At 39.1% G+C, this 19,042-nt stretch overlaps 1 protein-coding gene across 3 annotated transcripts in view; it reads left to right on the forward strand.

Moving 5' to 3' along the window:
- Positions 1-19,042, forward strand: part of LOC111053146 (histidine-rich glycoprotein-like) — a 60,999-nt gene that overhangs the window by 28,002 nt on the left and 13,955 nt on the right. The window contains exon 1 of one of the 3 annotated variants that reach the window (XM_022339994.2): positions 9,768-11,064. The exons of the other annotated variants lie outside the window; for them this stretch is intronic. Coding sequence (XP_022195686.2) covers positions 10,827-11,064 — 238 coding nt within the window. The 5' untranslated portion in view covers positions 9,768-10,826. Of the gene's footprint in view, positions 1-9,767; positions 11,065-19,042 lie in introns of those variants that run through there. 3 annotated transcript variants of the gene reach the window in all.

The raw sequence follows: 19,042 nt of genomic DNA on the forward strand, positions 1-19,042 counted from the left end.
ATTTCACAGCCGCTTTCCGTGATTTTCAACAAATGCTTTGAACAAGGCTACTTCCCTAAACATTTCAAAACCGCCAAGATAAAACCTTTATTCAAGCAAGGAGATCCCTTGGACCCAAGTAACTACAGACCAATCAGCCTTATTAGTAATCTAGCAAAAATCATGGAGAAAATTATAAAGAAGAGATTAGTTGTGTATTTGAACAAGCATAAAATAATAGATAAGAATCAATTTGGATTCCAGACTGCGAAAAGTACCGAAGATGCGTTAATTGAATTTTCTAATACTGTTTCACAAAACTTGAATTCCAATTACAAATCTATAGCAGTTTTCCTGGATATTAAAAAAGCCTTTGATACTATACCACATAGTTTTCTTTACAATAAACTCGAAAGATATGGCTTTAGGGGAATATTTCTAGAACTCATAAAGAGCTACTTGAGAGATAGAACCCAGTCTTTAACAATCGACGGACTTACTGATGTCTCCAAAATGACCTCCTACGGTTTGCCTCAGGGAACGGTACTATCACCAATCCTCTTTATATTATATGTCAATGACTTATTAAAGCTGAAATTAAAAAACGCCACAACTATATCATTCGCAGATGACACTGCAGCTATTTTCCATGGGGAATCTTGGACTGGGGTACATGAAATTGCAGAACAGAACTGTTTGCTCATAAAAAATTGGTTGGACAGAAACACCCTGAGCCTGAACATTGAAAAAACCAATTACATCACCTTCGCATTCAATACAACTGGTAAACCTGATGAGAATTTAAATCTGAAACTCCACTCAAACTGCAACAATAACTGCACCTGCCCTACTATAAAAAGAGTCAAAAGTACCAAATATCTAGGTGTCCAAATAGATGAAAATTTGAAGTGGGACATACACATAAAATTTATTTGCAGAAGAATGAGATATCTATCCTATAAATTCTACGAAGCAAAAAAAATTCTGAACTCAAAACATCTAAAAATGGTTTACTTTGCACTGGTCCAGTCCATAATTCAGTATGGTATATCCGTATGGGGGGGCTGTTATAATTCTCACTTAGAAGAGCTTTTCATAATTCAAAAATCAATAATCAAAACAATTTTAAATAAACCCAGACTTTACCCAACCGACTTGACTTTCAAAGAGTTTAATGTGTTAACAGTTAGGCAGTTGTACGTAATAAATGTAGCGAAATATATAATCAAACATAAAGCTAATTTTCCTTGCACAAATAACACAATCAATAACCTGTACAATCTGAGACCCTCCTCAAATAAGTATCTTATGTACAATACAAACATTGAAACCATCAGAAGACAACTTATATATTTAAGCACTAAATTGATAAATAAAATTCCTGAAGAATATATCTGCTGCGCGAAATTGACTAAAAAAGTAAAACATGATATTAGTATTTGGATTAAAACGAACTATTTTTTCTACCTGTAAATTAAACAAAGTAAAAGAGGAACTTAGTGTTTTTGTGTGCTCACTTACCAATCTAGTGTGGACCTTTTTATTAATTTTTCTTTATTAAATTAACTATCCTATCATCCCACCTCACCTTTTTTCCTAATCCTTTTTTTCCCTCTCAAGGATTGAAAGCCTTCCTAGTACATGGGTAACCATAGTTGGAAGAGCTTCAATCCCACCCCTTTACACCAAATTCTGAATTAGCATCTTGTACGGACTTTTTTTTTGTACTAATTTTGCTAGTTGTCTGTTCTTGTTGTAATTTAATATTACTTGTATTTTATGTATGTGTGTAAAGGAAAATAAATTGAATTGAATTGAAAATTGAAAATCGTCCCAGTGTCTCCACTGTTCTCTCCTATTCCTCATCCATAAGGAACATTTCCCCGCTAACATTTCAGGTAGCGCTGGAAATAACTGTCTGCCAGACAAGCCATATGCTTGTTGCAGCTCCTCGAGCCGCTCCATAAAACTTGGAGCATCTCCACTCCCATCATATGAGAGCCGCCACCCTCGAACCTTGTCACACACGGCACCCGGGTCCATACAGGATGTAGCAGGCACCGCTGACCTGGTAGGTGACCTCAACACATGCCTAGGCATGTTATAATGCCCCTCCGGCATCTCCGGCCTCACCAGCGCAGGCTCTGCCTCCTCGCTAACTGGTGCTGGCCTTCGCGCTCCTCGACGAAGCGCCTCCTCCCCATTATCCAGAACGGGGAGCATCGCAACAATCCGCTGTCGTTGCTCCAGTAGAGCCCTCCTCAGGCTCGTACTTGTGCCATCTGTCAGCACTGAGTCGAGTAGTAGATCAATCAAGCCCTGATCGTGCACTCTGTACACCCAGGAGTTGCTGGAGTCTCCATCAAACTCTGGAGACGTCTCCTTGGGTATTTCTTCCAGTCTGGAACATGCAGTGTTCTCCGCGACTGGTGGCCACAAAGCTGCAGCTCCTTCCTCTTCCTGACCTGTGCCAGCTCCGCCACCGATCCTGTTAAGACCGGCGGCCTCCACCATTGTCCTCCGGTGGTTTTCGACAAGAGCTCTCCTGAGCTCTGCCATGGTACCTGTTGTAGGTAGCCCTGCTGATGCTGCTAGATCCACTGCTTCATTCTGGTGGAGTTTGTAAATCCAGGACACTCCTGGATCGCTGTTATCCTCTCGCGCCTCCTGGTCTTCTCCGGCGCGATTACATTTCTCTTCTGCACTCATTGCTGCTTTACTCCTCCTGCCTTGGGCCCCACGTTGGGCGCCAATCTTCTGAGTAGATTTTTGCCCACACCTATCTCTATCAGAGTTCCCAGTGTCGCTCTGGGCCGGCTAAACTCAGTCGGCGACTGGGGAGGGCCGCGGCAGGGGACGGGAGTCTTGGTGGGGCGTCCGTCAACCACCCTCGCTCGGGTTGGGGGTTGAAACAGGGTTTTGAGTGCTTTGGAGGAATGTTTCCCTCTTTTAGGAAAGAGGGGCCGTGCTTTTGCACTGCCAAACTGGGTTGGTCGCGGAAAGAAGGGAACAGGAACCTTGCAGTGTTAGTCGTGAGAAAGGGCTTCGTGTGGGGACTAAGTCTTAGTCCTCGGGCACCGGGTGTCTTCCCGGGGTCCGGGTTGGTGCGGAGCTCTGGTAAAGGCTTTTCCTGGCCTTCCCAGAGGTCCTCTTCCGGTTCCGCACTGGTTTAGTGCGCTGCGGCGGCCCGCGCTCTGGACTTTCATAAGTCCTACTTGCCGGGCACCAGCTGTCCTCTGGGGTCCGGATCGGCCGCGGAGTTGCGGGAAAGGCTTTTCTGGCCTTCCCAGACGTCCTCTTGCGATCCGCACTGGACTAGTGCGCTGCGGCGGCCAGCACTCTGGACTTTCCTAAGTCTACTTGCCGGGCACCAGCTGTCCTCCTGGGGTCGGATCGGCCGCGGAGTGCGGGAAAGGCTTTTCTGGCCTTCCCAGACGTCCTCTTGCGATCCCGCACTGGACTAGTGCGCTGCGGCGGCCAGCACTCTGGACTTTCCTAAGTCCTACTGGCCGGGCACCAGCTGTCCTCCTGGGGTCCGGATCGGCCGCGGAGTTGCGGGAAAGGCTTTTCCTGGCCTTCCAGACGTCCTCTTGCGATCCCGCACTGGACTAGTGCGCTGCGGCGGCCAGCACTCTGGACCTTCCTAAGTCCTACTGGCCGGGCACCAGCTGTCCTCCTGGGGTCCGGATCGGCCGCGGAGTTGCGGGAAAGGCTTTTCCACACCTTCCCAGATGTCCTTTTGCGATCCCGCACTGGACTAGTGCGCTGCGGCGGCCAGCACTCTGGACTTTCTAAGTCCTACTTGCCGGGCACCAGCTGTCCTCCTGGGGTCCGGATCGGCCGCGGAGTTGCGGGAAGGGCTTTTCCTGGCCTTCCGGACGTCCTCTTGCGATCCCGCACTGGACTAGTGCGCTGCGGCGGCCAGCACTCTGGACTTTCCTAAGTCCTACTGGCGGGCACCAGCTGTCCTCCTGGGGTCCGGATCGGCCGCGGAGTTGCGGGAAGGGCTTTTCCTGGCCTTCCCGGACGTCCTCTTGCGATCCCGCACTGGACTAGTGCGCTGCGGCGGCCAGCACTCTGGACTTTCCTAAGTCCTACTGGCCGGGCACCAGCTGTCCTCCTGGGATCCGGATCGGCCGCGGAGTTGCGGGAAAGGCTTTTCCTGGCCTTCCCGGACGTCCTCTTGCGATCCCGCACTGGACTAGTGCGCTGCGGCGGCCAGCACTCTGGACTTCCTAAGTCCTACGGCCGGGCACCAGCTGTCCTCCTGGGGTCCGGATCGGCCGCGGAGTTGCGGGAAAGGCTTTTCCTGGCCTTCCAGACGTCCTTTCTCGCCTCGATGTCCCACTGGTGGCCTACCAATGGGGAGTCAGGTTTCGACCAAACCTGACGTGTTGTCGTTGGTCGAAACTGGCAACCCGTCGTCCAAACAGGTTAAATGTCGTTCAACACTCGCCCAAACGAGTGTAGAGCAGTGGAGTTCACTGTGTGAGAGGCTAATCGACTTTAACCTCGACACAACTCCCGGTCGCTGAAGGAATCGGAGTTCACTTAGTACTGGTGTACTGTGACGTTGCTAGCTGCTCGCTGCTTCCTTCTCACCTCTCTCGACCGCTCGACTTGGCTCTCCGAACTCGACTGCCTCTTGCTGGCCTTTCTCGAGCCTCCCTCAGTGACCGAGAGGGAGGGGAGAGAGGATGCGCAGCAACGCTGAGCGGTAGGCCAGTGGCTGGCTTGAACGTTGACCCCTCAGATTCTATGATAGATAGCCGAGCGTCGAATAAATGAGCCCTAAATTCAATGCCTTTCTCTAGTTACGATATACATCGTGACAACTTATTGCACTTACTTGTAATATTCGCATGTCCTCATGCGTAAGAATATAACATCTTCTTCTTCTTCACGTGCCTGCTCCGTTTCGGATGTTGGCGATCATAATGGCTACCGGTATCCTGATTTTGTCGACGGCGCTATGGAACAGCTCTGCAGATGACTGGTGAAACCATAGCCTCAGATTTGCCAGCCATGAAATTCTCCTTCTGCCAGGTCCCCTTTTTCCGTTGAATATAACATGGAAATGATAAAATATTCATCCCATAGAATACAATAAATGAAATAATCTGTGGGATAGGAGTGTTTTTCTAGCAGCCTAGACCACTTCTGCCTTTGTAGTCTACTATTTATTGATCATCTCATTCGAAAATTGACATAAGCAGCTACCGTTGGTGTTATTAAGAGTAATTACTTAACCTGATTAGAAATCAATTAATCTACAATACTCGATAGGTATTAGTCGTGAATAAAACAATTTTTTTCTTTGGAATTTTATCATGCTGAGAGTATGTTCTCTCAGGGAAGATATACTGTAATTCATTCAAATGTCTTCTGTGATCATGAAACACATCTGACCTTTTTGAGGCCCATCTCCCTCCCCATTTATTTGCTTTTTGACTCCCACTCCACGAATTTGAATGACGCAGTTTGCGTCTCAAACCCATCTGTGAGCATCTCTATCATGATTATTCAATTCAATTAATTAATTTATTACACACAGGAAATAAATTTAATACACTAAATAAAAATTTAGTGTATTAATTTAATTTGTATTAATTTAATACAAATAAATTTATTTACACACACAATTAATTAATTTATTACACACAAACCACGGAGTACAAACACACAGCTACAATTATAGAATGTGGGCTAATGCAATGCCTGTAAGTCCGTTTTTTTTTTGTCTAGACACGCCACGCTACTACAACAACTATCAAGTGTAGTGTTATGCTTGTCAAGTATCACCTTGTGATTATTGTCAATATGATATAATTTCCTTGTATGTTTGGCTAGAGCCTCCAGACACTCTAGACTACCCCACTCTTTTTTCAAACGATAGGCCACTCTAAAACTAACAACCACAAATTACTAACTCAGGTGAATACCTCAACCATGTGTAGTGTAATGCTCGTCAAATGAATAGTGTATATATAAAAGCGAAATGGCACTCACTCACTGACTGACTGACTCACTCACTCACTCACTCACTCACTCACTCGCATAACTAAAAATCTACCGGACCAAAAACGTTCAAATTTGGTAAGTATGTTCAGTTGGCCCTTTAGAGGCGCACCAAGAAATCTTTTGGCAATATTTTAACTCTGAGGGTTGCTTTTAAGGGTTTAAAGTTCGTCTTTTAGCATCTATATTCTTCTTCTCCCAATCTCTTAATTATAATTGAAATTTCCATATCATATGTTACTATAGAACTATAATCTAGATAGAGTACCTCTTCGAAACAGTTGTTAACTGGCAACTAAATTAATAATTTTGTCAGGTTGGCATTAAGTTGAGTTGACTTTGTTAGGTTGGAACCAAGTTGAAGATTTAAATGCATTTATCGCGGAAAAATTGATTGGGCACTGCTACTTCAATCCTGGGAATATTATATTACTAGCCGTCAGGCTCGCTTCGCTCGCCATATCCGTTTAGCCAGACGTTTAGTCTGGACCCCCGACTGGATTGTCCTAACATGATAAAAATGCAGGCGAGCGAAGGGAGCCTGCTAATCTCATTTTTGGACGATCCAGTCGGGGGTCCAGGGGACGGAGCCCCCTGGCTAGACGGATATGGCGAGCGAAGCGAGCCTGACGGCTAGTAGTGTATATGATATCGTTTCTTCGTCTGTTTGTCTAGACTGTAGACAACCCCACGCTTTTGCTACAGAAACTATAGGCTACCCTATAATTGATAGCCATAACTAACTACAATTCCTCTGTAGTTCAATGTTTGTCAAGTATCTCCTTTTGAGTACTGTGAATCTATGCCTCATCAGGCTTAAATTCTTCTTATTCATTATACAATTTTCTCGTTTGTTGGAAATTTCATAACAAGTATCTTCATCATGCATGTCCTGTCGTTAGTCACAAGCCATGTATGATGAATGACATGTGTGCATATGATGAACATATTCATCATGCATGTTCATTTTGCATGTCTTGTCAGTAGTGGCCAGTCTCACCTTTTGAATATGATATCACTATTTCGTTTGTTTGTCTAGACTGGTCAACCCCACTCTTCTACTAAAAACAATAGGCTACTCCATAACTAATAGCCACAACCCCCCACTTCCCGACAACCCATGCTTGACCAGGATGCAATCAATCACGGCCACTTTTACAGTATTGTAGGCCTATTACTGTAACATCTTGGCCAATGGTGACTCGCAGTATTTCCTTTATGCAATTATTGCATTGCACTGCAAGCCACAACTGCATTATTAGCATGACCAGGCTAACCTGACCTGACTTTGGTCGTGAAACATACGGCAGCTCTATGAGAATGGAAAGGAAAAGAAAAGAAGGAATTGAGGAAGAGAGAGTGGGTGAGTTGCAGAACAGCTAGCTGAGGATTGTGAGGAAAGGAGAAGAAGAAATAGAGGAAGATAGAGAGGGAGAGTCACAGAACAGCATAGTGATGATTGGAAGGAAACGAGAAAAGAAAAGGAGAAAGAGAGTTACAGAACAGCATAGTGATGATTGGAAGGAAAGGAGGAAAGTAATGAAGGAAGAGAGATAGGAAATAAAGCAGATGACTGAGGATAGAAAAGAAAGGAAAAAGAGAAATGGAGGAAGAGAGAGGGGGAAAACTACAGGAGCTCTCTGAGAATGAGAAGAATAGGAGAAGACGACATGAAGAAAAAGAGGGAGAGAGAGAAGGATACAGAACAGCTTGCTAAGGATTGGAAGGAAAGCTGAAGAAAAATGAAGAAAGAAAGAGAGGAGAGGCTACAGAATAGCTTGTTAAGGGTTGGAAAAAAAAGAGGAAAAGAAATTGAGAAAGGAAGAGAGGTAAGGATACAGAACAGCTTGCTGAGGATTGGAAGTAGAGGAGGAGAAGAAATGGAGGAAGAAAGAGAGGAGAGGTTACAGCAGATTTCTGAGAATTGAAAGGAAAGAAGAGGAAGAAATGGAGAAAGGAAGAGAGAAAATGATACAATACATATTGCTGAGAATTGAAAGGAGAGGAGGAAAACAATAATGGAGAAAGAAAAAGAGGAAAGGTTGGAGAACAGCTCGCTGGGAATTGAAAGGAAAAGAGAAGATAAAATGGAGAAAGAAAGAGAGGAAATGATACAATACATATTGCTGCAGATTAAGAGAGATTACAGCAGCTTTCTGGGTATGAGAAGGAAAGAAAAAGAGTGAATTTTGATAAGGAAAGTAGAAAAACAAATAATGGAGAAAGAAGAAGAGGTCAGGTTACAGCAGGTTTCTGAGAATGAGAAGCAGAGGAGAAGGAGAAAATGGAAGTAGAAAAGGTGAAGAGAAAACAGAGGAAGAGATAGAGGAAGAATGTGGAGAGAAATGGAGTAAAGTACGATTGGAAGGGAAATTGTGAAGAGGAATGAAGGAAAGGAGAAGAAAAAATGGAGAAAGAAAGAGGGGATAAAGAACAGGTTGCTGAGAATTGAAAGGAAAGGAGAAGAACGAATGGAGGAAGAAGGAGAGGAGAGATTATAGCAGCTTTCTGAAAATGAAAATAGAAGAAGAAGAGTAAATGGTGAAAAGGAAAGTAGAAAAACAAATAATGGAGAAAGAAAAAGAGAAAAGGTTACAAGAGGTTTCTGAGAATAGGAGGGAAAGGAGAAGAAGAAAATTGGTGTAAGGAAAGGTAATGAGAAAACAGAGGAAGAAATAGAGGAAAAATGTGAAGAGAGAAATGAAGAAAAATTAAGAGATTGGAAGGAAAGGGAAAAAAGAAATGGAGAAAGAAAGGGAGGATGAAGAACAGATCACTGAGAATTGAAAAGAAAGGAGAAGAAAAAAAAGGAAGAAGAAGGAAAGAGGAAAAGTTATAGCAGCTTTCTGAGTATGAAAAGGAGAGGAGAAGAATAAATGGTGGAGAGTAGAAGAACAAATAATGATGAAAAAAGAAGAGGAAACATAACAGCAGGTTTCTGAGAATCAGAAGGAAAGTAGAAGAAGAAAGTCAGGGTAAGGAATGGTGAAGAAAAAAGAGAGGAAGAAATAGAGAAAAAAATGTGGAGAGAATAAAGAAAAGAACGATTGGAAGGGAAAAATGCGGGGGTGAAATGGAGAAAAAGACGATTGGAAGGAAAGTAGAAATAGAAATAGAAAGTATGGAGAAAGAAAGAGAGAATAAAGAACAGATCGCTGAGGATTGAAAGTTGAAAGGAAAGGAGAAGACCAGATGGAAGAAGAAGGAGAGGAAACGTTACTGCAGCTTTCTGTGAATGAAAAGGGAAGAAGAAGAGTGAATGGTGGTAAGGAAAGTAGAGAAAGAAAATAATGGAGGAGGAAGAAGAAGAAGAGAAAAGGTTACAGCAGCTCTCAGAGAATGAAAAGGAGAGGAGAAGAATGAATGATGGTGCAGGAAAGTGAAAAGAAAACAGAGGAAAAAAGAGAGAAATAAAGATGAAAGAGAGGGAAGGTTACAGCAGCTTTCTGTGAATTAGAAGGTAAGGAGAACAAAAAATGGTGTGGTGGAAAGGTGGAGAGAAAAAGTAGAAATGAAGAAAGGAAATGTGGAGAGAAATGAAGAGAAGGAGGTAAATAACCACCAGAAATCTGTCAACTGTGAAGGTTATTAGTTGGTCACGCGTTTCTAGGCGATACAAATTTTTCTGAGGACGCCCGATCAGACCGGGATTGGAAGGGGTGACATTGTTCGTTTCCCAACACTGTTAAAAAGCACCGGATGTCGATTATAACGGATAGTTTAACGTATGACTTGAGATCGGGTGTTAGTGTCCGGCAAAACAGCCCGACAGTGTGTCTGAGGTTGTTTTAACGTGCGCATTACAAGTGTTATCATTATCATCTAGTAGCTGAGACTTACACAAACTTCAGGACTGTTTGTTTTAAGCTGCGGTTGTTGTTTTTACTATAATAGAGAGGACTGTACACGTGTATACAAGTTATTAACACATCTTATTTTCTCTCAAAACTCCACACTGCTTGAGATTGTTATTCTACAACAAATCCTAACCTATCTTGAGACTTTTCAACCTAACCTAACATATTCTTAAACTCAATCTAACATTTTTCTCTCACAAAACTCCACTCCCAAATCTCGATTGTTGGAGATTATTTTATCCTACAACAAACCTAACCTAACTTAAGACTCTCCAACCTAACCTAACATATTCTTCAACTCAATCTAATATTTTTCTCTCACAAAACTCCACTCCCAAATCTTGATTGTAGGAGATCATTATTCTACGACAAACTAGCCTAATCTGAGACCTAACCTAACATATTCTTAAACCCAACCTGAAATTTTCTAAAACAATCTAGTTCCACTTTCTAACACAAACTCATTGATCTACATCAAAAACCTAACCTAACCTGAGACTCTTCAACCTAACTTAACATATACTCCTACCCAATCTTTTATTTCTCAAAGAGTCTACATTCACTTTTCAACACAATCTCACTTGCAGTGAATTCCAAACTTTTCCTAAAATTTTTACTTTCTAAACGACATTCACTAGCTCAACCTAACCTGTACATCGTTATTCATGAAATAACAAAATACAGTTACTGATAAAATCAATCTGATTATCCCCAATCTGTGAAGTTCTTGGCTGTTTCCTTCTAATCAGACTTGTACATCATTACCTGAGAGTGAATCACAAAAATAATAAGCTACACACAGTTTCATCATTTTTTTCAATTCAACATTAGTGTTGTACCTAACCTGTCTTGGTTATTCTACAACAACAATAGCCTGAACAAGCTAGTTATCATTCTAAACTTGCAGGGTTCAAAACTCAACCTGACTGTGTCTTCTAAACATTCCCTGATATCGTTCGTAACTCAGTCGCGATGTTGCGGCAAACTATATCGAAGCTAGTTAGTCTAGCTCTGTTGATAGGAGTGTCAGAAGCGTCGGGACCCAAGGTGCAATCTGAGAAAATCTATCTACAGCGCATGCGCACATCGGATGGTGATTCGGACTCACAAGCTAGTGGCTACATCTTCAGGAGCGACGGTAATGGACCCGGAACCCTCATTAGGATTGGGAAGGAGGATGGACCTTATGGACAGTACTTGGTTGAAAAAGGTGGGTGATGTGTGTTCTACAAGATAGATTACTCCAATTTTTTCGGATCTCATTACAAGCTGTAGTTTATTGATTCTTAATTGATTCATACAATAAGTACATCATCAGAATTATAGAGAGAGGAAAAAGTAAGGTCACCTTGTGCCATTCCTCTCCCAAATTTAGATACGTTTACACATAGTCCGAAATAGGTAAGTCTTGTAGCTGTTCACATCACAAAACTTTCAGTACTTAATTACTTTCACAGAGTAGATTTTCAAATTTAGATGCTTCAAAACCAAACATAGAAGAAATATTTCACATTATCATCACTAAAATAGGAAATATCCACATATTTTCATATCAAAAACTCTTAATTGGTTCTTCAAAACAAAGAAATATACAAAAACCAAATGTTCAGCTTACTGATTACCTATTTAAGAATATAAGAAACCAATACACCTGCAAGGGAGATCCTGTGCGCAGTTGAGAGTTTATTTATTCATCAAATTGTGTACAAATACTTAACATGGGGGAAGGCACAATAGGCTCATGCCCAAAGCTGTCCCATTTCCAATTTTTACTATACTGTCCAAATCAAAATGTTGGTTATGTCACTTTCACTTTTCAAAATACAATTTACGCTCTTCAATACTAAGATGAACGAGCAAATTTTGAATCAAATAGATACTATTAGAGTATAGAATTAAAAAATCTAGAACAGAAACTTCATAATTGTTCAAAAAGTCTAAATTTTGAATGAAACTAGAAATTTTTGAGCTAAATGAGTTGCTAATAAAATTCAAATACGAGTCATTAAGAACTTACAAAAGATGAAATTAGAAATTATATGATATAATAATAGAAGAAGATGATGAATAATTGGAATAAGGGTGAACGAGAGAGAGAAATAAAAAGAGATGGCAAACATACAATTGAAACAAAGATAATATTGACACAAACTAAATTATGAAGTCTATTATTATTGGTTATCATGATATGTATTGATATTTTGTGAGAAATGATAATTTAAGATAGCTTTATTAGATTTTGGATGTTATCACGCATTCCTATTATCAATTCACTACTTTTAAATGCTAACTCCCAGTTAGCATGTCAATTCATGCATCCATTTATTCATAAGTAGTCAAGGCAATACAGTTTATTGAAATTTATTGGGAGAGAACGTTCTCTTATATAATTTGTTGGTATGTAAAAAGAATTCATAGAGCACTTCTCAGTTCCCTACCATGAAAAACACTGGAAATTCGATCATGCTATAGGTAAGAATGAAGTTGATGTTATATTGCAGACTATGCGGTATTGCGATTTGCAGGAGTAAGTTATGCAAAAAGTTGTGCATGGAAGTAGAGCGGTGACTGTAGAGATGGTGATGAAGATGTGTGGTTTATCAGACTTACCTCGTATATTATACGCTTCACAGTACCAGCACTAACCTCTCGTTTATATTAATATATACTACTCTCACTGAATAAAAAGAATTATGAATGGCCCTTATTCAATTATTTCTCATGAAAGGGTATTATATATTAAAGATTACAAAGCAAATCATTGTAGGTATTCTTACCCCCATGGCGAAGCGCCATCTTGGGGAATATAATACTCTAACTATATACAATATGAAATTCAAATGACTTAAAATAGAACAACATTTTTTTTTTTTTGAATGCACTACTTTCTCATTAATCTTTCAACGAAAGATTAGTTCACATCCTTCAGTTCTCATGTTCAGTTCTTCATTGAAGTACATTAATCCAATAGTACATTTTTAATTCAATGAATGTTTTCTAAATTCATCAAGTGATGTGAGAAATCTAGTTTAATGAAGTAAAAAAGTAAATTCGTATGGCTTTTGTTGGTGGGGAGTCCCTTGCGAGAAGGTCCCACCGCCTGAATATATAATTTGAGCCGTCAATGGGCCTTACGACTGTCATACTTCAGCCGGGACCGACAGTTTAACATGCCCATCCGATATTACGGGAGTGATCTGGTTAAAAAACTTTTGGTTGTGAGAGGGTTCTCGTTTAATATGATTGCTTTTTAGAAACTCCACTCTATTTTAAATAAAAATAATCAATTCTTCTTCTCAACAGACATTGTTAACAAAAAAACATAACTGGTGTAGCAATCACCATCGCATGCAGAATACAGTACAAGATGATAGTCTAAATACCTTGCCCCTCAAAACTCCTCAGAGAATACTGTGTGTGGTCCTTCTTCATATCCTCATTCACAATAGAAGAACGAAAAAATTATCAATAAATTATCATTATTTATCAATATCATGTCGATTACATCTTGTACTGAATGTTTATTGTACAATCCTTGAATATGACTGGAAATAGAGCTTGAAATGTTCAAATATTGATAGTTTTCACGATGAGAAATAAGTCGAGAAAATGATCTCAAAGTTCGCAATTACTATTCACGTACAGTACTCATTTGGTTATCATCACCCTCTGCTTAGTCCTATTTCAAAAACCATCCTTCTTTAAAAAACTTCAAAAATACTACTCCCATTTCAAGTACTCTTTTCTTTAATCTGAAAATTTTTCGTTCTTCCACCATGAATCAGTGTAGAATTTTCAACTCATACAAATACTTTTTTCGAAAGTTCTTTTTTCAATCTGAAAATTTTCATCCTTCCACCATGAGTGATGTCGCATTTTCAAACTCGATTCAAGTTCACATTTGAATTTGTCACAAACGCTCACAGCGCACTTAGATTTGAGTGGTTTAACGCAGAGTGGAAAAATGGGTCGCGCATATATTTCACCGAGATTTTAAGTTTTTGAAGCAGCAGCGCTGAAGAATGTGCATATGTGACACGAATAAAATTGTCCCCATCACATGTCAAACGTTCTGCGAATATAAAAATCTACATTACCTCTTTTAAACATTCACACCCTCTGCATACATACACTCACACAGCTTCAAAATTCCTGTACAACTTATCTTACAGTATCTGAGCACATAAATTTCAAACTCCGTGTATTTTTCACGCTCGCCTTTTTGAGGAGGTTGAGTTCAGTTGGTTATAAACCACCACCACCTCCTCATCCTCCTCCTCCTCCATTCTCTCTTCTTCTAGCTCCCTTCTCCTGATCTCTCTCTCTTTTAGTGGCGCGCAAATAAACAAAAAGCAATAGATCTCTTTCACCCCATAAAGCACGGCCACCAAAAAGCTCGTCCGACTTGAAATTTCTTTACGCTACTTTTCTTTTTAGTATTATATTCAATATTTTATAGACGACGCTATCGTTGCAGGTTAGGTTAGCAAGGCAGAAGCCAACCAAACATGACCGTAATCACAAAGACGGTAAATGTCGGCGTATTTTTGCGCGTAATAAGGCAGAACCTTGGAAACAAGATGTTCACACTTCACTTGTTCCCAGTTAAACATTACTGGAACTGATAGGGTGTGGAAAGCAAGGGATTCTATATGGTATGGCAGTCATAAACATATTGTATCTGAACCATTGGTAGTGTAGTGGGGTGGCTAGCTTATCAACATTACGAGAGTTTATTGCTGATAATGTAGACCGGATGGTTCTTTGTCCAATATCCTTTCTCTTGTCAAACGGAATGGTTCCCTTCCACTCACACTCTCTCTTTCACTCTCTCTCTCTCTTCAATATCCTTCTTCTTGTGACGAGGTAAAGGTACCTCAATATCATCATGTAGGGAGGTGGATAAAGTTGACATAACCTTGGTTTCACGAAGCATTCTACTAGATTATTTTGTAGATTTGATTAAACCGTATTAATGTTACGGAGATATATCATTAACTTCTCTCGAGCTCAGGAATATTCAATAAGATTAGCTTTTGAATTCAATGGTTATCTCATTTTTGCAACAATTATTGAAATTGATGTGTTACATAGATTAAATTCAATGTCAACTTTTTTCTATGCTGTTTTACTGTAGTAACTGCACAACTTTCAATACTTAATAATCAATTAAAATTAACTTTAATACTATTTGGATAGTAGGTAATTTAGTTTGGGAATATCTAGTTTCATCATAATTATGTGAATCATGTAAATCATAACAATCCTATAGTTGCATTTATTCTGTTCCATAATAGAGGAATATGGATTTCTCAGTGAAGAAGGATTATATAATATCATAGCAGAAGTAGTATACGATACTTATAATATATTATTTCTTACAATAGAATGGTTGAATTGCATTATATTAAACCGAATAAGAATCCTGGATATTTTCCAACCACACATTTATTAAAAAATCGAGATACCGATTTTGGTTGTCACACCATTATCATTCTCTGGTTAACTAAAACTTCAAGTAAAGAGCAGCAGTTACATGCAGTTAAGGTTACATGTTACGAAATAAATATACACAATGAATAGAAAAATGTTGAGAAATGTAACCTTCAATAATCTGTCATTGTTGTGTTTGCTGCTTAAATCGCTCTTTTGTAATTTCTTTAATGCTAATTGGGGAGGCGCTTGTCTAGGCCAATGACAGACGTTCACCTTGATAGGTCACGGCTTCCACCAATAGCGGTGCTCGACCATAGTACCGTAATACTGCTACTCTTCACTTGTAGTTGCTGTAATCACTACCACAGATTTATAATGGTGTGAGAACCGAGACAATACAAATCTATTATAGAAACTCTGATATCTTGTAATATCAAGATCTCTTGATCAATATAAAGAACTAGCCGTCAGGCTCGCTTTGCTCGCCATATCCGTCTAGCAAGGGGGCTCCGCCCCTTGGACCCCCGACTGGATCGTCCAGGAATGAGATGAGCGGGCTCGCATCGCTCGCCATTACTTGATGAGAGAACTGAGAAAAGACAAAAAACCGCTAATTTTGGGCAAATCTTTGGCTTTATTTCAAATTTCTTCTAACACAACATTCTTACACCCTAGCTTAGCTTCTGTACTAAATTTGAACAATTTCTGATCATTTTTTCTCGATGAATCTGAGAAAGAGCAAAAAAAAAAAAAACGCTAATTTTGGGCGTATATTTGACGTTATTGCAAATTTCTTATAACACAACATTATTACACCCTAGCTGAGCTTCTGTACTAAATTTGAACATTTTCTGTTCATTTGTTCTCGATAGAGCTTAGAAAACGCTAGAAAAACGCAGATTTTTGGCATATCTTCGGAAATTTTTCCAAATCCGTTCTTAGTGCGCCTCTTAAAAGGGCCAACTGAACATACCTACCAAATTTGAACGTTTTTGGTCTGTTAGATTTTTAGTTCTGCGAGTGAGTCAGTGAGTGACTGCCATTTCGCTTTTATATATAAAGATAGATTGATGACCAATTTCTCATTGGCGAGATAGCATTAAACAGATCAATAATTTTTATTGGGAAACATACCATATTATTTTTCGGGACTATTTTTGTCAAAATTTGGAAAGGAACAGTTTCGACCTGAGCCTGTTCTACATCCATCTTTATTATTAAGATTTATTATTACTTAATTCACAAATGAATGAAAAATAAACAAAAAAATCATCGACTGGTCTCCACAATACCATATTTTCACTCATAAACAAAACGGAAGTGACATGCTGAACTGATCCTCATAACTCAAGTCACTAGATTAGAAAAAAAACTCGTCTTGTTTTCTCATTTGTTTGCAAAGGTTTGCTCAAGTCGAAAAATAAAAGAAGTCGAGCGATTCTGCTCGCAGGAATAAGATCTGGCGGAAACTCAGAGTTTAAACAGCTCGGCAAACATGTTTAAAAACATGTGCTTGTTCCGGATTTCCGGCATAATCCCGAGTAGATTTTCGAGAATCTTGACTGAAATACTATTATACTTTAACCAAAGAGTATTGGATGTTCATTCTCTCTGCCTGTAACTGCAAAAGTTTGGGTGAAAATGCTGATTATGCAAAAATATCCAGGCTCACTGATTCATTGTTATACGATAGTCTGAATGTTTTATCTAGTTTCTGGGGATAGAGTTTAAAAGTTTCAACAGTTGAAAATAGTAGTAGATATTATAAAATAGAAGTAGTTAAAAAGGAGTTGAAAGTGGCATTCATTTCCGAAACATGTTGCGATAAAATAATTTAAAAAGGTACTGAGATTTATATTTTATTTGTAGTAGATAGTAATACAGTATTCACATAGTAAGTAGGCTACAGTAAGGTTATAGTAATTAGAGATTCAAGTAGTAAGTTCAACAGGATTGTTCTCTAGTCTAGCTCAGCAACTAGTTTCAATCAGTTATAATATTTTATAGCTCACTTCTAGTTCATTGATTAATCTATTTTATTATTGTTCAGTCAAGTGAAATGATCAGTTAACTTTGAGCGATCAAATTTATTTTTGGAAATTTTAAAAATGCATATTTGTAAATTAAATTCATAGTTCTTTCTGAACTAATCAATTCTATTCCATTTTACGAGTATGATAAATCGAAATGAATAAATAAAATGTTGATTTCCCCAATAAACATGAACAATGTTCATTTAAAAACTGAAACTACTACATCAATTAAAGAAAATATGGAATAAATTACAATTACTTACAATAGTTAGTTACAATGAAAATTTCTTATTATGTGTCCTCCACATGTTTAATGTTTTCTGTGTGGAGATTGATCTACTCCACTATGTCCTTATCGACTCATCATCTCGTAATTGTTATCAATAATTTCATCTCATCATTCAGTACCGTGGTATTGAAATTTTTCGGAATAGTTTAAAGCTCACTAACTTGATAAGCCTACTCAGCTCATAAGTCAGACTATTTGACTAGAAAGTCAAATATTTCAATCACAGAACAACAATGAAAATTGGTTATTGTTACAACATGATCGAGTCGGAAGATGAAAAAAAGTTACAATAATATTCTTATTTCAACATTCTGAATTAATGAGAAGAGCATAACTTCCTAAACAATGAGAAATTGTTTATTGATAACAGCCACTGTACATCATGATCAAGTCGGAAAATGAAAAAATGTTTCAATAATATAATTTTAGCATCCCGATTTCATGAGTAGAGTATCACTTCCTACTCTACATTCTATATCAGTCTGTACCCAAAAGAGCACAATAATCTATATTTATAGCAAAATTCATAGGTGGCAGCCTTGAGACTATGTAGGTCGTGACCTTGACCAAGCAACAACACTTTCTCAAGGTCGTTCGATCGCTTTCTAGAAATAACACTGTCTCCAGCTGTCACGCTTCCTCCCAATCTGTTTTTCATTCTCGTAAACTCTTTTCTCTATCATCACACTTGATCATTCCTAACAGACTTCTCTTTCTTTCCTCCTTTCATTCTCACTCTTTCTCTCTCGCTCTCTTACTCACACTTTCTTCTACTATCTCACACACGCTCTTTCACTCTCTATCACTTTCTCTCTTTCTTGTCATCTCTCACGCTATCTCTCAATTTATTCTACCCCTAAACTGTCTCACCATTTTATCTCTCCATATCCCTACTCTTTATCATCTATCGTTCAACTCTCTGTGATTGTGGCCTTTTCAACTCACTCAACTCTAGAATAGAGGAGAGAATATGTTAATCTCTGAGAAGTAGTATTCAATAACTGACTCCAGTCTCTCACACTCATGCTCAATTTATTCATTGTATAAAACAATATAATCATAATACAATTATGACATTGGAGGAAAAACTAGGCTGAGCCTGTACTATTTCTCTCAAAAAATTTTCATGAGATGTCAATGTTGTTCAAAAGTAAAGGTTATGTAATCACACACTGCTTCGTCACTTGATTTTCGGTCCAGAAATAATGATTTGAAAATCAATGCTTCTCTTATCTCATAGCTGAAAATCAAATTTGAATCCAGCCTATATTGGCATGATTTAATTGTAAATTGACCTCAATATACAACAGTAGTCGAAACTTATAACAATATTATAATAGCTCATAAAGAGTAAAATACTGCATTCCTAATTTTACTGAAATATCCATCATGATGATTCCTAGGGACTATAATACGATCCATATTGGCAT

Source organism: Nilaparvata lugens, chromosome 12, assembly GCF_014356525.2.
Source record: "Nilaparvata lugens isolate BPH chromosome 12, ASM1435652v1, whole genome shotgun sequence".
Taxonomy (NCBI): Eukaryota; Metazoa; Arthropoda; class Insecta; order Hemiptera; family Delphacidae; genus Nilaparvata; species Nilaparvata lugens.